The sequence below is a fragment of the Schistocerca nitens genome, chromosome 3, assembly GCF_023898315.1.
Source record: "Schistocerca nitens isolate TAMUIC-IGC-003100 chromosome 3, iqSchNite1.1, whole genome shotgun sequence".
NCBI classification, from domain to species: Eukaryota; Metazoa; Arthropoda; class Insecta; order Orthoptera; family Acrididae; genus Schistocerca; species Schistocerca nitens.
Window position 1 is genome coordinate 368,960,928 of NC_064616.1, and position 26,006 is coordinate 368,986,933.

A 26,006-nucleotide genomic window follows, 5' to 3' on the forward strand; every position below is an offset into this window, starting at 1 on the left:
TGTTGATAGGTGTGAAAATTACCAAACTATCAGTTTAATATGTCACGGCTGAAAAATACCAACATGAATTCTTTACAGACGAATGGAAAAACTGGTAGAAACTGACCTCAGGGAAGGTCAGTTTGGATTCCATACAAATTTCGAACACCTTAGGCAATACTGATCCTACAACTTACCTTAGAAAACAGATTAAGGAAAGACAAACCTACATTTCTAGGATTTGTAGAATTAGAGAAAGCTTTTGACAATGTTGACTGAATACTCTCTTTCAAATTCTGAAGGTGGCAGGGGTAACATGCAAGGAGGGAATAGCTATTTACAGCTTGTACAGAAACCAGATGGCAGTTACACGAGTTGAGGGGCATGAAGGGGAAGCAGTGGTTGAGAATGGAGTGAGGCAGTGTTGTAGCCTATCTCTGATGTTACTCAATCTGTGTATTGTGCATGCAGTAAAGGAAACAAAAGAAATAAAAAACATTGAGGTTTGCTGACAACATTGAACTTCTGTCAACGACAGCAAAGGACCTGGAAGAGCAGATGAACAGAATGGACAGCGTCTTGAAAGGAGGATATAAGATGAACATCAACAAAAGCGAAACAAAGTGTTCAGGCAGGTCCACAATTCCATTTCAGAAGGACACGCTGGTCGCAGAGTAACGGAATGCACAGTTGTGCAATATTACTGGTAAGGCACATGACGACAGGATGTTGACATGCACACAAAGGGCAGTGTTCAGTCACCAAAGGATGATGTTACAAAGGCTACTCAAGGCACATAAACCATTTCAGATGTTTGGGGTGGATAGCGTTGGACCTTTTGCACAAACTCTATCATGAAACCATTATGTTTTGACAATAAGCGATCATTTTTCTTGTTTTGTTTGTACGATAGTCATACAAAGCCAGCAGGCTGAAACAGTCACATGCAATGGTAAACCAGTGGATATTCAAGTTTGGAATGTCTGAGACAATAGTAACTGACAAAAAGACAAATTTTATGTCCAATTTTAACAAAGTACTTATGCTGGTCACTGCACGTTAAGAAACTTCAGATTAGTGTGTTACATCCACAGGCACACAGTCCAACAGAAAAGGCTCATTGAATGATTGCAAAGATGTTAAGCTACTACGTGAACTCACAGCATAATAACTGGGATGCTCTACTTGCATAAAATCATGTAAGCGTAAAATTCAGAATTCCATATTGGCACAGGGTTGTCTATGGATGAGAATCTTCTTGGTCAGAAGACGTGTCTCCCTTTGTGTTTTGTAAGCCTTCTCCATGAAGTTATATTTCAGCAGTAAAAAATTTCTCTTGAAGGTTAAAAACTATTTGGCAACAGGTGAAATAGGTGAACACCAAAGCTTCTGCCTCAGCATGAGCATCAATTGCTGCCTGCTGCCAAAGCATCTGGGTGCCAGAGGCAACCCCACACTTGGTTGCCATCCAGGGAGTATGACGAGAGGTGCTGTCATGTTCTCTGCGCCATCTGCTAATGACAAATCAAACCTCAATAAAGAAGTCTTTGTACCCATCATCGCACCTTCTTGAGCTGCCCAACATCCTTCATCAGCAGATAATTTCGCGCAGCACTAGGCTATCAGAACCATCATGTTATAATGCATTAGGAAGCATAACTTTATGAATATCTGCCTTGTTCTCTGTGAAGCTACCACAGAGGGTCAGATTCTTCTTATAAAGTTCTTGTGCAAGTGAAAAGAGGTAAAGAAGTTATCTGTTGTGACAATGTTAACCCTTTTTTCACTTTAATTTCCAACTTTTTTGGTATAAACATTTAAGTTTATACAATATGTTGAGTTCACATCGACTTGGCCCAGATTTCTAAGCCATATTTTGCTGGCTTCAACTTCATTTACACTCTAAAGGGACAGCATCCTCTGAAGGAAACAAGCTGTTCATCCACACTCATGTGAATCAGGACTATAGTTGGATTTGCAGTGAATAACAAAAAGTTCAACAATAATTCTAACTGCTACTAATTTATCAGTTCCTTTTTATTTGGTCTTTGTATTGACATCAGTAAATCTAATAAATGATGACAACTGTTGAAACCTAATTCTAGACATTGTGGTAAGGAAATTGCCTCTCTTGTAGAGTGTGTCTGTGATCCAAAGAAATTCTACAGAGCCCCTTTTAGCTTTTAGGAACCTCATGTGATTATAATGCCTAAAAAGGCAATTATTTAATTAGTATATGTAGCATGCTGTTAGTGTTTATCCAGGTATTTTGCATTTCATTCATCATAAGGATGTTGAGCCTTTTCATTAGTGCAAGCTACAACATTTTGTACCATACGTTCATCAATGAAAAATTTGAAAGCTTCGTTCACTGACTGAATACCTTGAGATGGGGTGGTCAAATTAGGAGGCACAATAATTGTATTGTGTGCAGTCCATCAAGTTGTCTTTTGCAGTCAGCTAACCATACCATACCTGTTTTAGTAACGAGACACACAACATAGTACTTATTGTCTCCCTCACTGTTATTCTCACTGTCATTTCCACATTCCTGTATGTCTGGAGTTTCCTCTTCTCATTCAAAAGCATCTTCAGTCTCTGAACTCAAACTTTCAACATTTGTTTCTTATTCATCTTTATCATTGCTGTCATTTATTATTTGCATAACTTTCTCTACATACCAAGAATGATCTAAGTCAAAAGTTCCACCTTTCTGTTTCAACATGACTACTACTTATAATACACGCTGAAAGAATACTGAAATTTTTCCACACAATTTCAAACCAACAATGCATGCTAGAATAACCAGAAAACACAAGGCAGCCAACAAAGCATGCTAGAATAACTGAAAAACACAAGGCAGCCAACAGAAAACTCTCAATATGCAGACAATTTTATGAGTCATGAACTGCTATGAGGGATTTTTTTTTTTTTACAGCCATATTTAGTGAGCATTTTACACAACTCTTATGGTAATGAAGCTGATTAATTTTGTAACACACTAAAAAAATTTCAAATTTCTAAATTTGTTATTTTATTCACAAAAACTAAAAAGTTTAACACACATGTCCAGCTGTAACCTGCGTAACAGTCTGAATGTCAATAAACCACAATGCCCTTCTAACAATCTTCAAACCCTAAACAGTAGGAATTTTCATCCTCTGTGTAAAAGTCGCAAAAACTTAAAGGGAAGTTATGGAATAAAGATTTGAATTTCGGTGAATTTAACATTTTGTTCTGAAATACATTGCTCTGTGTGCAGTACAACAGAACACCATCACCTGTAAGCTTGCGTGTTAGAACATATTAAAATTTATTTTTTACAATATCTATTCTTTCAGATATGCATTCTTTAAATGCATAATGCAGCTGATATCAAAATTATTCACAACTGCAACTAATATTTTGAATATTTCAATTTACTGCTAAAAATTTATAATCTGACGAAGGACTAATGAACTTTTCATTTTGTATGCTGTCAGAGAAAGTATGCCTATATAAATGTACAATGATACCAGCATTGTCCCCTCACAGGAATACTCCATAGATCAGCTTGAAAGCCTGAAATTACCCTGCAAAGTATTCATCCAGGTGGCCCATCATATGTATGTTTTACTCTAATTTGAGAAAGGATTACTCCAAAAACTAGCAAGTGTCCTTTCTTTTCATGTGTGCCTATTGACAACTGAAGCTCCTGCTTTTTGGTGAGTGATCTCCTTTAATCAAAAACTATTTACATTGTACTAGAACTTTCCTATAACGATTAAAAATTTAAGTTTTTAGGTTAATGAATTAGTTGCTCATTATTTCTTCATTCTCGATATACAATTTAATATTTCACTCTTCAAGCTACTTATGTCTACTTGACTTCATTATTTGCCCATAGACTCGTGCATATTCTGCCCTCGCTTCGTTAACTTGTTAGAAACAGTTCGTAACTTGTGAGCAACATAGAAATAAAATCAAGAAAGATGGTGAAGTGGTTAAGGCAGTGGACCTGCTTTCAAGAGAATAGGGGTTCAAATCCCTGGCTCGCCACAGAGATTTCCTAAATGGCCAAAGACACATGTCAGGATAATTCCTTTTAAAAGGACACTACTAATTTTCTATGCTCTCCTTGCACTATCTGACAAGGGCACTGCCCAATCTGAGATGTCAAAACCTCTCATGGTTTTTTTTTCCAAGAAGAATACATTGAAAGAAACACAATGTCAAAATTATTACTGCAAATATTTAAAAATGAAGTTGAAAATTGCCAAATTCATAGCTTACCAGGTGGCTTGAGGAAAGTACAGCCCTGTTGTAGCTGTGGCAGACAGTGCATTCACAACACTGTGAGTGCATAGTCTTGGTTGAGAGCACAACACTAAACAGATAACATGGCACAACGTGACTGTAATTTGTAAAATGAACTTCAGTTTCCAATTACAAATCCTCCGACACAATTTTTTGCAGTTACTATTTGCTCAAATTTGCAACTCATTTAATATCCATAATAATTAGCAGTTGCCTCTGCAGTATCACTAAATGTTTCAAATGGTGATAAAACTGAATTAATTTTCTTTGTGTTTTCTTCGTATATACTAGCTAATAGCATCTTCCCTTGCGCAGGTTCCAGACTTTTGCAGTAACATGGAATCCGATTACTGTAATCTTTTCAACCTTGGAAAGATAAAATATGAAGAACGTGGTACACAATCTAAATCATCTACTTCTCCTGAAGACCTAGTTATTTATTAGTTCATTTCTTGGACATTCATTTGAATGATGTGAACATTTCATTAGAAATTATGGAAACATTGGAAGAAACAGGAAATAACTAACGATTCTGTGTGCTAATTGCAGTCCAGGACAAAAACACAGTACCTTCCTAGCCCTCAGAAAACGTGTACCGTTATAGCTTTCAGTGTCAATGAAAAGGCTGTAAATTTTCTGGTTGCACATAGGAGAGAGAAAATGCTTAAAGTTAAGTAGTGCGCAAAGCTGGTTCCATTTCATAAAATCTGAACATTAATTGTGTATATGAAACAAAGATTTACACAAAGTATGAAATACATGCCAAAATTATTAAAATGATTTAGAACTGCCCATGAGAGTCAAAGACTAAGCTTCTTATGTATAAAGTGAGTCAAGTCAGGTTTTGTGCAAGAGCTGCATGCAAAACAAACTTTTATCATTTCGAATGAAAGAAGGACAAAATCACTTGTGCAATCATATACAACAATGCTGGTATGAAATTTTCACTCTGCTGCTGAGTGTGCCCCAGTATGAAACTTCCTAGCAGATTAAAACTGTTTCTTACTCCATCCCACTTCTGACTAAATAAAACTAGTAATTACTGTCACATGCATAAATGTATTAATTTTTCCTTTCTCAGGTGTGCCTGCTACAAAGAAAATGTTTGTTTTCATCATCCAATTGACACTTCACATTTTTGTGACAATTACTGTAAATAACCAAGGACTTTTTTCACTGTTAGGAAATTGTACATTATTCAGAAATCATCATAATAACTCTGTTACAGGAATTATTATAAAATATTTAATGTCAACACACTGAAGTTCAGACTGAGGGAAGTCATCTGTAATGTAACCTCATACACTGCCTTGATTTCCTTTCCTCTACTAGTCACTCACGTAACAACTACATTTGGGACAGTTTAGCTGACAATATGAACTGCAAGTTATTTTAAAAAAGATATGAGACATTTCTGGTATGGTTTAAGAGCTTAAAACTGATGTGTGTGCACTCTGGACTTTGCACTACACGGCGCTACGTTCTCATCATGGCTGCTTCTGATTGTTCGCCTATTTCTGCACCAGGCAGGAAAGGCTGTACAAAACACTGTTAAAAAGGGTTCTTTGGGCAGCAAAAATGAGTAATGTTTCTTAAAAAATACTTGCAGTGCACTGTAGCAACTAAAATTTTGACAGTGTATTTCTTTCGGCATATTCTTCCTGTATGAAAAATTTCAGATTGTTGTCAACAGTAAATTACACCCTAATCTTTCTTCCTATTACTAAGAACAAAAATGAGCATGACTGACAAACAAAGAAAAAAACTCTGAAGCTTTCTTCTTTAAGTACCCCCTTAAATGCATTGAAAGTGCCGATAGGCAATAAGAGCCACTTGAATTGAAATCATCTTTGTTGGAGAACTCATGAATATGCTCAGTCTGAGCTGCAGAGAGAAACACATTGTTTATATGGTCTCCTATACAGTTAGTGTGTCCCACACACAAAGGACTGCAGCCAACTTAAGTTGAGCTGCAATGAAGGGAGGGGAGGGGGGGGACAGGATTTTTTTTTTTTTTTGGGGGGGGGGGGGAGATAGAGAGAGATGTCTAGTGACATACCGTCAAATACACAGATTTATTTTTCCACTGTGGGAGACCAATGTTAACATATTACCAACAAAGTTTGATTCCCTGAAATGTATAAAATTTTCAGTGTAATGTATCAAAGATTAGAAATAAGAATTCTGAAGTGCAGAGAAAAGACGGAACGGTAAGCAGTAACAAGAGAGATTTGTTTGCACCATATGAAATGATAAGTACTCTAAGTTGCAAGTGGAAGACAATGCTTTGTAAAATGATTACAAGCCCTTAATATTGGTAAACTAGTGTTGAAAAAATCATGAAAACAATAATGATGGTTACTGTTGTACGGAAAGAGCAGAATACCTTTTCTCATCCTTTTCTGATTTCCGTAACACCCATATACTCAGTTAACTGTGACACTTAGGATGGTGCATTAACCCAGGTTTAGAAGGTTATTGGAAAGAGATACCACACAGTGCCTCATGACACACACACACACACACACACACACACACACACACACACAGTTAGAATGTAATTTGATAAACAACAGATTTCAACAAAAAAATATTAATTATTTATAAGCACCAAAAATAAATAACAAAATCTTAAAGCACACCAATATGAACTCAAAAGATTAGAACATTCACCAGTGCATGCTATTTTAATTGACCCAAATTTTGCATCACTTAAAACCTAATATAAGCCATACCTCGGATATTTAAAAAACTGAAACTCTGACACTCCAAATACAGTATAAAAAATTGCTAACGCTCTAATTTCCTGCAACAGAAATTCATTTGAATAGAAGAATTGCAGAACAAAGAACAAAAACTTGCACAGACACTGTTGCCGAGCCATTACACCAATAAAGAGCTTTGGATAGAATCTTTCAAATAACCCACTGCTTTAACAGAAATTGCACACTTAGTACTAAACGTCTTGAAACACACATACCCTGGGAGCTAGACATGAAGAGGTTCAGAAGGGAGGTAGTGCGGCGGGATGTTTTGCTTTCTTTGGGCTTCTGAGCAGCACAATCTAGATTACCTTCTTTCTTTGAAGGCTTTTCACCATTTGTTGTTTTTTCTGAGGAATCCTGCGCCTGACTAGTTATGGATGAAAGCCCTGATATACTAAACTCCTCAAATTCAATTGCACCTAAAATAGAAACATCAGTATTATAATGATCTATATAAAGTCATAAACTTTGATAAAGAAAGATATAATTCCTTCAACAGAACGCATTACAAAGACAGCACTTGTTAAGGAACTGTTAATCAAATAATAAACATCAAAGCAGTTTGAACTACATAGTGGAATAGTAATAGAACATCATTGTGGTATTCTACAATAGTGCTATGGCAGTAGCACAACATCTTGCATGCATTGTAAATTATTGTTACTATTGCTCGCTGTATTACTGAACAGCCAAAAAATTGACCAAAAACAATCCCACTGCGCGCATGCACGCACGCGCGCACGCACTGCAACAATTCCCCAGCAAGAGGGGCTGCAGTGTAATTGAATCTTCTTTTGCTCACAAAAAAAACAAGAGATTCTCTGAAAAAGAACTTAAAGTCCCAATACATAAGGATCTGCCTGCAATTCTAACAGAACATGGGTCAGTCTTCAACAAGACCTAATTAAGTTGTATATTTTAAGAGAAAATAATACATTTGCCCAATGTGCAGGTTATGGAATTTACAGATTGATATCACAGCCAGTAAATCATTTGCACACCTAATAATTTCCATTGTCTCTTATCTACACAGCCTGCAAATTTTAAAACATTTCCACAAGCCCTTTTAATGACCAGCAGACTGTCTCAACTTAGCACATAGGGAGACATAAAAACATTCCAAATCAGTGTGTCTCAAATTTCTCTACAATCACCTTTAACTATGCCATTTTTCATTAATAGTTGTCATAAACAATGGTGCCAAGACTCACACAAAAGTTATTTTCAACTCACATGGTCTTTCCAAGCCAGTGTACTTCGTCAAAACGAACTGTTCAAGTAGTTTTTCAACAGTCATTTCCAAACACTGGCGTTTGAAGTCAATATGTATCTGCAAATGAAATAATTAAAAGTTTAGCAAAAATTAAGCTGTTCTCAAAGTAATGAATAAAATTCAAACCATATATCACACTTTTTGCAGCGACCATTCACCTTCAGATCATGACAAGCTACAAAAATTACTTTCAAAAGTTTTCTTATGATCTGTAACAAATATACTAATCAGCTGTTTAGTGAAACTGGTAACTGAGAAGAATATGAAGGAAAAATATTTTTAGAGGAGTACAGTACAGAAAATAAAGTTACATTTTTATACTTTCGTTAGTTACACTGTGGATATTTAGTACTACATGGTCACACCAGAACTTCCATCAACGATGGTTGCTTTCCAGTAACCAAACTACAACATACACATATTTACACCATCATGGAAAACATGATATCACCTATTATGCTCCTGAGCAATTTCCCCATATGAGATGTGGGCACTAGTTTCATTAGGAAATGAGGTCTCTTTGAGCTGCTTCAATTTAACAGCATCAAATATACGACAACATTAATAGAACATATTACTCACCTTTCGGGTTCCACTGGATAGGTCAGGAGTCCACTACACGCAGCAAGCGGCTACACGGGTAGCAGGGGTTGTGTGGTGTGGACTGGGCGGTTTTTTAAGTTAGATGGCCTCGGGCAAGTACAGAAAGGGCATCAGCCTCAAAGGGTGCGAGGCAAAGTTAGGACATGCAGGGACCAAGCAGCAATCGGTATTGTCATTGTAAACTGTCGAAGCTGCATTGGTAATATACCGGAACTTCAAGCGCTGATAGAAAGCACCGAAGCTGAAATCGTTATAGGTACAGAAAGCTGGCTGAAGCCAGAGACAAATTCTGCCAAAATTTTTACAAAGGCACAGACGGTGTTTAGAAAGGATAGATTGCATGCAACCGGTGGTGGTGTGTTTGTCGCTGTTAGTAGTAGTTTATCCTGTAGTGAACTAGAAGTGGATAGTTCCTGTGAATTATTATGGGTGGAAGTTACACTCAACAACCGAGCTAGGTTAATAATTGGCTTCTTTTACCGACCTCCCGACTCAGCAGCATTAGTGGCAGAACAACTGAGAGAAAATTTGGAATACATTTCACATACATTTTCTCAGCATGTTATAGTCTTAGGTGGAGATTTCAATTTACCAGATATAGACTGGGACACTCAGATGTTTAGGACGGGTGGTAGGGACAGAGCATCGAGTGACATTATACTGAGTGCACTATACGAAAATTACCTCGAGCAATTAAACAGAGAACCGACTCGTGGGATAACATCTTGGACCTACTGATAACAAACAGACCCGAACTTTTCGACTCTGTGAGTGCAGAACAGGGAATCAGTGATCATAAGGCCGTTTCAGCATCCCTGAATATGGAAGTTAATAGGAATATAAAAAAAGGGAGGAGGAAGGTCTATCTGTTTAGCAAGAGTAATAGAAGGCAGATTTCAGACTACCTAACAGATCAAAACGAAAATTTCTGTTCCGATACTGACAATGTTGAGTGTTTACGGAAAAAGTTTAAGGCAATTGTAAAATGCGTTTTAGACAGGTACGTGCCGAGTAAAACTGTGAGGGATGGGAAAAACCCACCGTGGTTCAACAACAAAGTTAGGAAGCTACTGCGAAAGCAAAGAGAGCTTCACTCCAAGTTTAAACGCAGCCAAAACCTCTCAGACAAACAGAACCTAAACGATGTCAAAGTTAGCGTAAGGAGGGCTATGCGTGAAGCGTTCAGTGAATTCAAAAGTAAAATTCTATGTACCGACTTGACAGAAGATCCTAGGAAGTTCTGGTCTTACGTTAAATCAGTAAGTGGCTCGAAACAGCATATCCAGACACTCCGGGATGATGATGGCATTGAAACAGAGGATGACACGCGTAAAGCTGAAATACTAAACACCTTTTTCCAAAGCTGTTTCACAGAGGAAAACCGCACTGCAGTTCCTTCTCTAAATCCTCGCACAAACGAAAAAATGGCTGACATCGAAATAAGTGTCCAAGGAATAGAAAAGCAACTGGAATCACTCAACAGAGGAAAGTCCACTGGACCTGACGGGATACCAATTCGACTCTACACAGAGTACGCGAAAGAACTTGCCCCCCTTCTAACAGCCGTGTACCGCAAGTCTCTAGAGGAACTGAGGGTTCCAAATGATTGGAAAAGAGCACAGGTAGTCCCAGTCTTCAAGAAGGGTCGTCGAGCAGTCGAGCAGATGCGCAAAACTATAGACCTATATCTCTGACGTCGATCTGTTGTAGAATTTTAGAACATGTTTTTTGCTCGAGTATCATGTCGTTTTTGGAAACCCAGAATCTACTCTGTAGGAATCAACATGGATTCCGGAAACAGTGATCGTGTGAGACCCAACTCCTTTTATTTGTTCACGAGACCCGGAAAATATTAGATACAGGCTCCCAGCTAGATGCTATTTTCCTTGACTTCCGGAAGGCGTTCGATACAGTTCCGCACTGTCGCCTGATAAACAAAGCAAGAGCCTACAGAATATCAGACCAGCTTTGTGGCTGGATTGAAGAGTTTTTAGCAAACAGAACACAGCATGTTGTTATCAATGGAGAGACGTCTACAGACGTTAAAGTAACCTCTGGAGTGCCACAGGGGAGTGTTATGGGACCATTGCTTTTCACAATATATATAAATGACCTAGTAGATAGTGTCGGAAGTTCCATGCGGCTTTTCGCGGATTATGCTGTAGTATACAGAGAAGTTGCAGCATTAGAAAATTGTAGCGAAATGCAGGAATATCTGCAGCCGATAGGCACTTGGTGCAGGGAGTGGCAACTGACCCTCAAATGTAATGTATTGCGAATACATAGAAAGAAGGATCATTTATTGTATGATTTATATGATAGCGGAACAAACACTGGTAGCAGTTACTTCTGTAAAATATCTGGGAGTATGCGTACGGAACGATTTGAAGTGGAATGATCATATAAAATTAATTGTTGGTAAGGCGGGTACCAGGTTGAGATTCATTGGGAGAGTCCTTAGAAAATGTAGTCCATCAACAAAGGAGGTGGCTTACAAAACACTCGTTCGACCTATACTTGAGTATTGCTCAGCAGTGTGGGATCCGTACCAGATCGGGTTGACGGAGGAGATAGAGAAGATCCAAAGAAGAGCGGCGCGTTTCATCACAGGGTTATTTGGTAACCGTGATAGCATTACGGAGATGTTTAGCAAACTCAAGTGGCAGATTCTGCAAGAGAGGCACTCTTGCATCGCGGTGTAGCTTGCTCGCCAGGTTTCAAGAGGGTGCGTTTCTGGATGAGGTATCGAATATATTGCTTCCCCCTACTTATACCTCCCGAGGAGATCCCGAATGTAAAATTAGAGAGATTCGAGCGCGCGCGGAAGCTTTCAGACAGTCATTCTTCCCGCGAACCATATGCGACTGGAACAGAAAAGAGAGGTAATGACAGTGGCACGTAAAGTGCCTTCCGCCACACACCGTTGGGTGGCTTGCGGAGTATAAATGTAGATGTAATAAGTATAACAAATCTTGCAATAACATAAGGTAACACATAATTATGGAAGAACTGAAGTTGCTACAAGAAATGTACTCGCCTAAGAATGTTCACAGAGAAGTGACTATTGAAGATTACCCCAATAGAGAAGTATAACACATTTTTGTCCTTAAAAAAAAAAACTTACAGAATTTAAAATGTAGAGAATGTTTCGAACACATCATGACATGTATTTTGTGTGTGAAATGTAGCTGCTGGCTAAATGGTAAGTGTGTGAAAGTGACTATGTAAGTTTTCATGGGTGTGTCCGTCCTGTTTATGTATTGAAATGTGCAAAAGCACACATTTAGTGAATTTGAAGTAAGAAATTATTAAATTGTTTCAAGATGATGCTGAAATGCTGAAAACGGAAATTTTAACATTTAATCAAGCACATGCTAAGTTAGTTAGTCAAACAGAATCCTGTGTATGCAGAAAACAACTAATTACATGACGAAGTGGTGAAAGTTCACAATCACATGCACTGCAGTCAGAAATAAGAGGGAACTCCTTCAGTTCATAGCCTGCAAATAAATATAAATGGATAACATTTATCTATAGTAAAAAGATCAAGAAAGAAACTGAAGCAAAGAAAGGATATCACAAAAATTACTTTCTGATAATAGATGACTCCACGGTCAAAAAATATTGTGCCAGACTGCAAGATAAATGATTGCACTCTAATTCAATCCCATCTGCTAAACAAAGATTTTAGAAACATGTTTCGTATGAAAAGGAACACAGCCAAAAATGGAAAAGAAGCAGAACACAAGAACAGTGTGTTTTAATCCATGTGGACACAAACTCTTACTATCTCCACACCAGCAGAAGTTGCAGCAGCTTGTAGGCGTTGTAGTTGGTGTCAATACTACAGCCTGAACACTTATCACCTTTCAAACCTCTCACAACAGACATCTCGCAGCACAGAGACAGTACTTACATAGCAGTGAGAAAGATACCTTAAGTGAAACATGGAACCTGATTAAATCAGCGATAACGTGTGCACAACCTCCCGGCTGGTAATTAGTGGTATTATTCACAGAAGATCAGTAAGTGATACACATGTTAACACAATAAATAGTGGTATTAGGGAACAGTGTGACAGACTGGGTAATATTCACTGAATCAAGAAAGGTTTAAATGTTAAAGGGTTACGAGAAGTTGGCCAACAGCTCAACTAGATAGGCTCTATGAATTTCACTTAAATGTTTGCACATGTGAGTAAAACCCTAAAAAGCAAGGGAGCGATACATCAAAGGTGTGGACTGAAAATATAAAGTATAAATATGAAGGAAAGAATGTATTATCAAACATAACCTCCAATCATAATATTCTCTTAATTGACTGAAATATCAATAGCTTAACAGAAGAACTTGCAAATACAGGTATTTTATGAATGGTTAACTTAAAACTATGCTTTCAAATTGTAAATATCAAAATAATCTGCTTACATGGACACTTGTTAACAGAATATTGTATAGAAGTTGAAAATAGGCTTAACAGTTTTAAGGTAGCTAAAAACTTTTATACAAGAAATGAACCTGGAGATTCTGAATTCTTCTTGATACTTCATTAAGTTGTAAGAGATGATTTTAATGATTTAAATGAAGAAAGTGTGCTTGGGAACTGTCTCTGTAGAGTTAAATGATGTGAATACAGCGATTATAGCAATCTATAGAATTTCTGGAAACTTAACAAAATAGTCTATAACTAAATTGTAAAGGCTCCTAGAACAGCTTCAGAAAGCAAATACGAAAACCTTTTGATCACAGCAGATTTCATAATTCAACTGAAAGCAGTGAATCCAAAGTAATTTATGACATAATTCGTAAACTTTGAGGTACTACAGGAAACAGTTGATCAGTGATCAGCACCGATAATATTACGAACTATGAGTTGGAAAAACCAAGGTGAAGTAGTACTTAGTTCTAGACATTTTTAACCAGTCAGCTCTATTTACTGGGCTCCCGAAAGCAAATTAACTGAAACCTCAAACAAATGTAAATAAAAAGCAATTTCAGTGAAAGTAATTTAACAGCATAAAACTCTACCACAGTCCAAGAGTCCTAACTAGGCCACTGTCACCACCACTAGTCACAGTCAATGACCTGCCGTTGTATCAACCATCCACCATGTGCCCGTTTCCATGTTGTCAAACTTCCTTGAGGTAAAGGTGTGGGCCTGGGATACTGATCAATGTTGAGGAAGCTTCTGCAGTTCCACCCACTACCATAAGGCAACAACTGGACTTCAGTCACTGGCCCATTTGAGACATTTTTGAGACACGCTGAAACGTGGCTTCTTCCACATGGTCAGCACCGGAACGCATTATTTAAATCCTCAGGACCAGCCCGTCATCATCGACATAACTGGGCCATACTATGATGCTCAGGCTGTGCCATTCAACACTGTACTTGTGATGCAACCACCACCACTGTCTCCAGGATGTGAACCATTGACTGCTGTCCAACTGCCTGCGCTCCTGGCAACCAGCTGTCTGCCACTACCACATGGTCTGAGACAAGCGGTGGGATCCTGCTTGTCTGGCACCACCACTCTCCAGTCTGCAGGCCCGTGTTCAACACCTTCGGCCGTCCCATTGAGCAAGCCTGCCTATCCCTGGCTACCAGCCATCACGTCACTGCCCTGCCCTCCTGACTTAGCAGTAACCATCCATCAAACTGCAGAGGTAACAAAGCTGTGCACTACTGTGCACAAGGAGTGCCTGTGCACTGGAACAGATGCACACGCACTGGGGTAGAAGAGTCATAGCCTATCGCCTGCTGCAGACCCACTGCCATACGTTTAATTAGGTTTGTTAGTAAGAAGTTTTGGCAACCAGATGACTGCTTAAGTCGTCAGCACCTCATCTTCCTCCAGCAGGGAGACATACCTTTCAATAGAATCCATTACAGACTGGTGGTGGAAGAACTGTTGGAGGTTGAAATGGTTGACCAATGGAAGGCAGAAATCAAAAGGATTCAGCAGCAGTGGCAGTCAATGCAAGAACGTTAGTATGTACCAACTGTTGTTGGGCCTGTTTGGTGGTGTTTTTTCCATTCCGTTCTTTTCAGTTTGAGTATATTGTATGGTTGCAGTGGTAGCAATAAGCAAAAATGTCCATCGGTACAAGAGCAACAACCCAGGAGACGGTTCAGCATTTGCTGGAAGAATCTGATAATGAAAGTGCATATGGAAATACTTCATTTAAAGGGTGAAGGAAAGGGACGTTCAACTTGTAGCATGACTTCACCCATCCTTGATGCTAGTACTGACTCACTGATAAGAGGGTCGTTTAACAATTAAGTAGAAAATCTGCAAAATGGCACTCATAGTATCAAAACAGTTTTTTGGTAGTCAGCATCATCAGTCGCTACAGGGCAGGTAAAGTTGCAGCCATATCCATCATGTGGTTTCATTGTCCCGTTGACTGAAAGCTCATGTTTATTTTGCACCATGGAAAAAATTTAGTTTTGAGTGGATTAAACACTTCCATTGAGAAAGCATAACACTGAAACAGAACAATGCTAAACTGGGTGAAGATCAGGGCATGTCTGCTCCCGTTTTCACAACTGTTTACAATTGGGTAAATGAGTTTAAATATGGCTGTACATCCATAATAGGAAAACAGCGTTCGGGATGGAAGTGACACAAAATCTACAATATGGTTTCGAGTGACTGACGAATCAAACTGTGCAAAATACTCGAGACCACAGACATATCACAAGGTACAGTGCTTTACACTTTACACAAAAACTGGGTGTGAAAAAAATCTCTGCAAGATGGGTGCCAAGTTTAGTCTCAGAAGAGAATAAATGCAATCGTGTGGTTGACCCTGAGGATGTTTTGGCACTTTTTCGTAGAAATTCTGCCAGGTTTCTGCATCAATATGTAACTGTTGACAAAACACGGATACACTACTACACTCCAGAGATTAAGGAACAATAAGAATTATGGATTTTTTGGATGCAAACAAGTTCTGAAGAAGGCATGGACGATGAAATTGGCTGGCAAGGTGATGGTCATGGTTTTTTTTAGGGATGTAAGTGTAATCATCTATGCCGATTACTTTGAAAAGGAGCAAACAATAACTTGGGAGTATTATGCATACTACTGCATCAGCTGAAAAAAGAAGACATGGAAAATGTTCTCCTTTGAAAATGAGAAATACACTCTTCCATCATGACAACGCACAGGTGCACATTTGCGTAGTGTCAATGGCCAAAGTTATGGAATTAAAGTTCCAATTACCAGGAAATACAGCGTATTCATCGAATCTGGTCCCCAGTAACTTCTTTTTTTTTTTTTTTTTATTCCCGAAATAATGACTCAGAAGACAATGGTTCACATCGAATGAGGTAGTCATCGCCCAACCAGATGCCTATTTTGCACACCTTCCGAAACTACTTTTTGGACAGCTCGAAAATTTGGAGCAATACTTGGAAAACTACAGCTATAGAGCTAAAAGAGGATTATTGTGGGGGAAAAACATCTCAAAATAATTTTCTTTCCTATCTTTTTCTAAGGACTTCTTGAACGAACCCCGTAGCCCCATTTTCGGGCAAAACTGGGGTATTGCCTTTTTTTGACAGTTTGCATATAGCCATGAAGTTAGGAAACTAGCATATTGAACTGTTATTAAGTGTGCCTCAATCAAAATTAATAGGGGATGTTAGAACATATTTAATGTTCAATGATAAGTTGTAGAATGCTCAGTCCTTCATGGACTTACATGAAGGGTTAGTGGATCATTACAGAAGAAAAAATACATCTAGGTATTACCACGAACAACTTAATGGTTTAGTTAAAAGAAACAATGAAATTGGTAGAAGGTTTTGTTGACCATGTCTGGTAAAATCAATGTTAATGTGTATGAATTATTGGACAATGATCGTACCAGAAAGGCTAATTTGCACAACGCAGAACAACAGGTGTTTGATGTATGGGCTGAAATTTCACGAAAAGTGTGCATAGAAATCCCGAAAACCTCAGACGAAGCAGTAGCAACTGTGGCAGCTTGGAAGAGATTGACTCAGTGACAGGGCTGAGAGTGGTTTTTAATACAGAGGTTATATGTCAGATTGGGGGGGGGGGGGTCTCTGGGTCATATTCAGTGATTTTGTAGGAAGCCACAGTGTCAAAGATGCAAGCAGGTGGAGCACTTCAATAGAATATGTCCATTGTCTAGTGGAAGGTGGAATCAGGGTAACACATGTGCCCATACGTTAAATGTGATGGGGACAGTGTGACCACAGGGCACTCCTGAGCGAAATGAGTGGTAGACATTTGTCTAACTGGTTATGTAAAAGTGAGATTGTGTACGTTTTCAATGGGTAAAGGACACAGGTTTCCACAGCAAGCCAGATTATATTTGATGCCACACAGTTGACTAAATGTGATGTTGGTGGTAATATTGTTTACTCGTTTGGGACGGCATTGTTGGACTTTCAACTGGGGAATTCCCTTGGCATGGGCATAAGCTATGGTGCCACTCTTGAGCTATAGTTCCTCAATCTACAACAGTGTATAGTAGAGCTAGACAGGATACCATTCCTATGCCATGAGGGGCCACCTAAACTGTGTACACAATCTCTTTGGAACTGACTTGCATGATATAATACCCAAAAGTACAGGAACGCTACTCTGGATTAACATAGGAGCTGAACTGTTGATTAATACTTCTTGTGTAGTGGAGCCCTTGCCAGAAAACAAGAAATTGGATCAGGCACAATGTTTCATGCGACATAGTTTATCTTTTGTGCAGGAAATTGATAGAAACCAAGTGAATGCTGCCAGTGCAGACAATTTTGATTCTAAAGAGGTGAAGATATCAAGAGGCGCATTAAACTAACTTAGAACTGTTAAAGGAAATCGAATTTAATAGGGATGTCAGAGTAGAATATTCGACAGCCAGACAGTCTGTCAATTTAACTGCACTAAGGGGAAAGGTGTCGCATATGAAAGGACATGATTGCGTGGGCTTGGAGCTATGTGATCTGAAACCGAAACAATGCATGGTCTACCTAGACAATATCATTGTACTGTCCAAGGACATCCAGGAACAAGTGGTGGGTCTACGAGAGGTCTTAGATCCATTATGTCAGCACGACTGACCCTTATTTTAGAAAAATGTGACTCCACATTAAAGGATGTCTGCTAATTACGCCTTTATTGGCCAGGATGGGGTACGAACCAACCCACGACTTTTACTATCTGTACAGCATTTCCTAATGCACAGCAAGGTACAGAAATAACAGTCATTTCTTGAAATCACTAATTTTCATAGAAAATTTTCAATGTATCAATACTCCCTAAAGGGAGAAAAATTTCACTGGCCTCTGGATTGTGAAGCAGCTTTTGCGTAATTAAGATTTATTGACCACCTGTCCCATCATCACTTTTCCTGACTACCAAAAAATACTGCTGTGCGAGTCAAGTGACATCGCTATGGGCTGTGTTTTGGGCCAAGAACGAGATGGGAAGAAACACCCAATTTCCTATGCTTCTGGACAGCTCAATAAGGCAGAGAAGAACTATTCAGCTACTGGAAAGGAAGTGCTCACACTAATTTTCAGCGTAACCTATTTCAGATGTTATCTGTATGGGCGACATTTTAATGGAAATTTCACAGTAACACAGATGGACTTAGCTGTGAAGTATGAGTCACAGAATGTATTGAGGTAGGCACAGAACAATGGCAAAGTGTCAAAGACACTGACCCAGACCGTCAAAAATCTTTGAAGCAAGTGCAATTAAGCTCTGGCAATGGAGTGTTGTACAACAAACAATGTGCAGCTGCTGCACAGTTGTCCCTGCAAATTTGTGGAAAAAAGTATTGAGGCAGACACACTATTTCATTTAGGCAGGGTGTAGTGGACGACAGACCACAGGGTACTGCATTGCAGAGCTTTACGTAAAGAACTGCATTCCTTGCGCTCAAATAGTCAAGGTGAGTCATCACTGAATATCATTATACAGGTCTCCTGAAGAGGACAGACCATTCCAAATGATCAGTATGGACATTCTTGGTCCATTTGCCCAACCACCAGCAGAGATAATTTCTCATATTTTGTAACCATGGAAGACATTCCAAATCAACAGGCAGAAACAGTGGCACAGGATATTGTTCACTAATGGACACTGAAATTCAGAATACCAGAGGCTGTAATAATTGACCAAGGAATTAACTTTATATCCACGTTATTGAAGCAGCTGTGTCAATTATTATGCATAAAGAAGTAATGAACTATTGCACTACACCAGCAAACACCAGGACGGAAAGGATACAAAAAAAAGAGTACGCTGAATGATAGTAAAAATGCTGTTGTTATGTCAACAGTAGCCATAATGACTGGGACACCCTACTGCCACATGTAGTAGCAGCAGCAAGTAACTATGATCCATGAAAATACAGGCTTATAAATATAGTGGGTTTTTTTTGCTAAAAAAAACTTCATCCCATTTATGCAAACCTAGCACAAAGGATAAATATATCTTCTGCTCTGAAAAAAATTGCATAAACACATGTCAGGCAGTGCATAATGCCATATAAACATTACATGCTGCAAAGAAAAATTAAGAGGTTCATTTTGTGTTGCCAAGGACCTTTTCAGGTAGTCAAGATGACATCTCCGGTCAACGCCAAACTATAACTTCTGATGCAAAGCACAGCAGAGGATATAAGAAGTATTTGTCCACTTCTGGGTGAACCGGAAGCACTGCCTCAATTGGCAGCAGGTCCTTCTGAAGGGGAGGTGGAAGTGGTTGGAGAAAATACAAGAAAGAAAGGTAAAACTAGACAAGTAGATGTACTTGCAGTTACTCAGACACATCCACATGCCTTGAGGTCACGAGAAGCCCTTTGCAATCTAATTTCTTTGTGTCATTAGGGATATTTGTTGAGTATATATCATGATTATTTCTATGTTTGCATTGCTTCTATGAAAGCAGCTCATGCGAGTGTAAAGCATACTTTTGTTCAGGTAATAGGTTACATGAACTTTCAAGGTGAAATTTTTATTTGCAATGTTAGTGAAACCTTAGCAAGCCTAATTCAGCTTAGAAGGAAAACACTGAAGTTACATGGTGTTTGTGTAGTAGTAGTAGTTGTGCAGAATTGCAACGGGAAGTAGGATGGCAGTAAAAAAGAGTGGAGAGAATATGTGTGACACACTGTCATCTACCTTTCAGGTTAAAAATCCGTAAGAATGGACATCTGCTATGTCAGTTTAATCATTTAAGATCGTGGGGGACCTGAGGAAGTACCATGCACTACTCTCCACTGCAGAATCACTACAGTGCTGAACCAGGGAAGTCACAGCCCACCCCCATGAAATGTATACACACAGTTCCCAAGGTATGCAAGTACACACTGTTTCATTTTGAGAAGCCTGTGACCGAGTGCCTCAAGGAGGTCATTAGTAATGTAGCTGAATTCTTAGTAACAAAACTGGTAGTTGCCATTTGCACTTGTTATGAACAAGATCATTTTGTTGGTACAAAGCAAACACAACTGCAGGGGTATAGGTTATTGATAAGCGGTACATTATTAGACATGTTAGGACCTACTTTCCAGTTACTCGTCACAGCCACCAGATTGACAAACCTGCCAGATGTACCCTTTGAGATCCTGCCCCCATGAAAACCTGGGCCCTACCCTTCTTGCTTCCCTGGATCAGCTGACAGCCATACTCAATGGCTGTGTGGCGATGGAACACCTGCTCGACAATGTGAAAAACAATATCAAATCGAACATCAGCACTGACACATTGCCCATAAGAACTACCACTTTAGTTGCCCATAGGATTCCAATAGTAACCAGTAAACCGCTGATTCTTTATTGAATCTTATTCCCTTGTACAGAACATCTTCAAATGTCAAATTACTTTAAAACTAAGTTAATGTGTTAAATTTTTGCCTTTAAGAATGTGAGTAAGGAAAAGTTTACGAAAGGCTTGAAATTATGCTTCAAGTTTGTTGTGAATTGTCAAGTGCTCTCATTCTCAAATACTGGATGAATGAAATCGGGATATTTGTGTGCTCTCGGTAACACTGCCTAAAGACAAACACACAATTTCGAACTGTAATAATTGTCTTACTGCATTAAAATAACAACATAAGATTATACGTCTTAATGAGTAAATTACGACAGCATTTTATGTTTTTAAACTCTGTCAATAATTACTTGAAACATTTGAAAACAAATTAAGGTTGCCCCTATGTTGCAAATGGGACTGGGTTTCGGGATAGCATTTTAGTAATATAACTAAGTATTCTGTATCGCCACCTCAGACAGAGTAGCCCAGATCCCACCCATGTCCCCCTTTAATCTGAGGGTCCATAGTAGTCGTGTCTCCACCAGTGAAGAAGTGACTCAATGACTCAAGCAACGTAATGCATAAGAGAAAATAAAGAAAGCACCCACCAACTCCATACTTTAACACTGCAAGAATGAGATAGCGTATATAGGCAATATATGTAGGTTGGAACTTAAATAGTGGTAACACTGCTGTGGAGATACTATGCAATGGAATCTACAATTGTCGCTGACAGCACACACATTGTTGACATACCTACCTTACCTCCAAGCAAATGGACTCACCCGTCCCACGTTACCAGCATGTGCACAATTGAGGGAAAAATAGTCAATTGTGAGCAAGAGATCTAACATAACGGAAGTCACTATATTTTTGAAAAAGGAACAACAGAGTTGGATCAAGATTGAATGTGCCAAAGGTCGTACAGCACAACAGTGTCATCAAGGTCTTCAAGAGGCATGCGGGCAATCGGCATTGACATACAGAACAGTGGCATGTTGGGTAAAAGCCTTCAACAAAGGTCATCAAACTGTGGCAGACCTGCATTGGGCAGGTTGTCCTAGCATCTCTGAAGTAGTAGTGCATGCTGTTGCCATGTTAGTGGACAGTGATCGACGCCATGTCATTTGTGAGCTCGCCCACGAAACTGGATTAGTGCACACGACTGTCCTTAGCATCCCGAAGAAACGCCTGGGCATGCGAAAAACTGCACCACAATGAGTTCCGCATGACTTGATGGAAAAGCAGAAATGGATGTGCTACAACGCTGCTCAGACACACTTTGAGCACTGAGTGCAGAGGAGAGGCTTTCTTAAGCAGTATCTTAACACTGGATGAGACATGCGCCACATCATACAAGCCGAAACTGAAACGCCAAGACAACGAATGGCGTCATTACGTGTCGCCACGAAAGTCGAAAGTGCGTCTGAGCCCCAGTATGGTGAAAGTTATGGTGATTCTCGTGTACGACTGTGATGGTGTTATCCTAATGCATTACATTCCTCGATGGCAGACCGTCAATGCACAGTAATACTGTTTGTTTTTGGAGTATCACCTGTGACCAGCCTAGCGAAAGAAGGGGGGAAACTTTCTGCGCAACTCACCCATCATTTTGCACGACAATACGTGGGTGCATACAGTGCAAGCTGTTGTTGCTCTGTTCAGTCGATGGGACTGGGAAATACTGTACCATCCACCATACTCCCCGGACTTAAGTCCTTGTGACTGATTTGATTCCAAAGACCAAGGAACCACTTCACTTCATGGCATTTGCTTCAGAATTGTTCCGGAGATTTGACAGGCAGCAAACCACTCCATTCACACCATCAACAGAACAGGCTCTGCTAACAGTATACTACGCCTTCCACATCACATCACTGGCAATGGGCTCTACACAATGCTAGGGCCTACTTTGAAGAACAGTAACAGGTGCAAACATGATACTCTTTTGTATCGATTGTGAATAAATAGTTGCCACTATTTACGTTCCAACCCACCTAAAAAAAGAGAAGGATTACTTGTTAAGTTTTAAAGTTATACAAGAAATGTTCCCTACAATTTCATGCAGGATAATCTAACATGCTGAAACAATAACAGATATAACAGTGTCTCTTTATGCAACGCTCTCACAATGACTAAATGAGCCAGTAATGAAACATACTGCTCTTTGTTGAATCTTCTGTATATCTTCTATTAGTCCTACCTACTAAGGGTCCTAGGACAATGAGGGATACTCAAGAACTGGTGAAACAAATGCTTTGTAAGCCACTTTTTTCATGGGTGAGTTGCATTTCCTCAAGATTCTTCTTATGAATCTAAGTCTCACATCTGCTTTTCTTACTATTTGTTTCTTGGCATTGCTACTGTCTTGCAGACAACAATGTCATCTACGAATTGGCTTATAGAGCTGCCAACATTTTCTACAAGAGTATTTTATATATTGTAAACAGTAATGGTCTCATCAAACTTCTCTGGGGTAAATTAAGGGCATCACATTAGGTTCTCTCTGCACAGAAGTCCAGTTATGAATCTGGTCTGGTACTTAGTAATCTCTTATTTTTCACTAAATGGCAATATGGGATGGTGTCAAATCCCTTCCTGAAGTCTAGGAACATGGTATCAACTTGAGTGCTGCAGTCTATGGCACTGTGAATCTCACGAGGCAACAGAGCAAGCTGAATTCTGCAAGATGTATGTCTGTGGAATCCATGTTGATTTTGATGGAGGAGATTTCCGCCCTTCAAAAATGTCACAATATGTGAGTGTAGTACATATTCCATAATTTTATGACAGATTGATGTCCATGATACAGGCCTGTAATTATATGCATTTGTCCTACAACCCTTCTTGAAAATGGGAGTAACCCGCACTTTTTAACAGTAGCTAGTTGCCTGTGGTTGTATTTGATCATCTTATGATTTTTGCTAGATGATAAATGACAGCATCCTCTGCAAACAATATGACAGCTGTTCAGATTGTCTCCAAATCATTTATATAGATTAGAAACAGCAGAAGGCTTCAACACTTCCTTGGGAAATGCTTGATATCACCACCGTTTCACTCAATGATTACTATAAACAGTGTCCTTTCTGACAGGAAACTGGGAATCTTGTTTCAAATTTGAGTTTATACTCAACAGCCAAGCAAGTCTATTAGAAGCCATTTGTGAGGAACCGTGTTGATGGTGTTCTGAAAACCTAGAAATATAGAATGAACTTAAGATTCACTGTCAATAGCACTCATTACATCATGTGAATACAGGGCCAGTTGTTTTTCACAAGTAAATATTCCGAATCTGTGCTGACTGTGTCAATAGACTGTTTCATTTCAGGTATTTCATAATTTTCAGACACAATACATGTTTCAAAATCTTACTACTAATTGATGTCAGTTAAATAGATTCATAATTCAGCAGACTAATTCCATCTCCTTTATTGCGCACTGGGCAACGGCCTTGCTGCAGTGGATACACCGGTTCCCAGGAGATCACCGAAGTTAAGCGCTGTCAGGCATGGTCGGCACTTGGATGGGTGACCATCCAGGCCGCCATGCGCTGTTGCCATTTTTCGAGGTGCACTCAGCCTCGTGATGCCAACTGAGGAGCTACTCGACCAAATAGTAGCGGCTTCGGTCAAGAATACCATCTTACGACCGGGAGAGCGGTGTGCTGACCCCATGGCCATCCTATCCGGATCCTCCACCGAGGATGACATGCCAGTCGGATGGTCCCGGTAGGCCACTCGTCGCCTGACGACGGAGTGCTTATAGTGCATTGGTGCGAGCTGTGCAACTTTCCCGTCCTTAGGTACTGATCTTTCATCTAGTGAGCAGTTGTATACTATATTACATATGGAGCTACTACACCAGCACACTCCAAAAGGACCCTAACTGTTATACAATCTGGACCAGAAGATTTCAGAACTGCTGACAAGAGACGCCTTAAGCCCTCTGCTGAAACTGCTAGCAAATTCATGTCACTGGTTTTAGCCAACAGCGTCATGGGATACAGGTCAAAGGTGTGGACTCTGGAGGATTCTGCAGTGCAGAACGCAGCTGCTTCTCTCTGTTGTGATCTAGAACTCAAGCAAAACAGATGTCTTTTTGGAAGGCAGAGCCTCTGGCTCTGCGTTCCATGACTGGCCACTGACATTGATTAATGTGAACTCTCTCCCCACCTGTTGCCCACTTAGTTATTCATCCTCCTAGACTGCCCTAAACCTGTTAACTTCCGACCCTAGGTGCGCCCCTTGTACACTGTACACTAAAATAATTTCTCTTTATTTTGCCTAATTTTCTGTTCTGTCACTGGATGCCCACTCACAAATCCTGACCACTGGACCTCTTGTACATTGTCATCTTAAGCAGATTCCGTCAACATTTTCCCCCCATCCCTGCCCATGTACATATGTTACTAATATTGATAGCTGTTCTTTATTCAAATCCTGGAATATTTAATGTATCTTCTTTGGTGAAGGAACTTTGGAAAACCATTTTTAGTAACTCTGCTTTACTGACACTCTCATTGGTAACATTACCACTGCTCTCTCACTGTGGAGCTATCGACTGTGTGTTGCCACTGGTGTACTTTACATAGGACCATAATAATTTTGGGTTTTCTGCCAGATATTGAGACAGAGTTTCATTGTGGAAAGTATTAACAGTACCTCACACTGAAATCTGCAGCAAATTTCGAGCTTCCACAAAACATGGCCAATCTTGCATATCATTTTCTTTTAAATCTGGCATGCTTTTGTCATTGTTTCTGCAACAGTGTCATGCCCAGTTTCTGTAAAATGGGGAATATGTTCCTTCTTTTATTAATTCATTCAATATTAATCTCTCAACTGCCATCAACACTATTTCTTTTAATTTAAGCCACATCTGGTTTACGCTTACATAGTTTTTGACAAAATACACTCCTGGAAATTGAAATAAGAACACCGTGAATTCATTGTCCCAGGAAGGGGAAACTTTATTGACACATTCCTGGGGTCAGATACATCACATGATCACACTGACAGAACCACAGGCACATAGACACAGGCAACAGAGCATGCACAATGTCGGCACTAGTACAGTGTATATCCACCTTTCGCAGCAATGCAGGCTGCTATTCTCCCATGGAGACGATCGTAGAGATGCTGGATGTAGTCCTGTGGAACGGCTTGCCATGCCATTTCCACCTGGCGCCTCAGTTGGACCAGCGTTCGTGCTGGACGTGCAGACCGCGTGAGACGATGCTTCATCCAGTCCCAAACATGCTCAATCGGGGACAGATCCAGAGATCTTGCTGGCCAG

The 26,006-nt window shown here is 39.6% G+C and overlaps 1 protein-coding gene and 1 pseudogene across 4 annotated transcripts in view; one reads left to right on the plus strand and one right to left on the minus strand.

Annotated features, from left to right (window-relative positions):
- Positions 1–26,006, minus strand: part of LOC126248314 (F-BAR domain only protein 2-like) — a 330,016-nt gene that overhangs the window by 179,680 nt on the left and 124,330 nt on the right. For 3 of the 4 annotated variants that reach the window (XM_049949189.1, XM_049949190.1, XM_049949192.1), the window contains exons 6-7: positions 8,274–8,370; positions 7,256–7,459 (exon numbers count right to left, since the gene is read on the minus strand). In XM_049949189.1, coding sequence (XP_049805146.1) covers positions 7,256–7,459; positions 8,274–8,370 — 301 coding nt within the window. The remainder of the gene's footprint in view (positions 1–7,255; positions 7,460–8,273; positions 8,371–26,006) is intronic. The other variant, XM_049949191.1, reaches the window with a different exon arrangement.
- Positions 24,153–24,270, plus strand: LOC126250305 (5S ribosomal RNA; annotated as a pseudogene).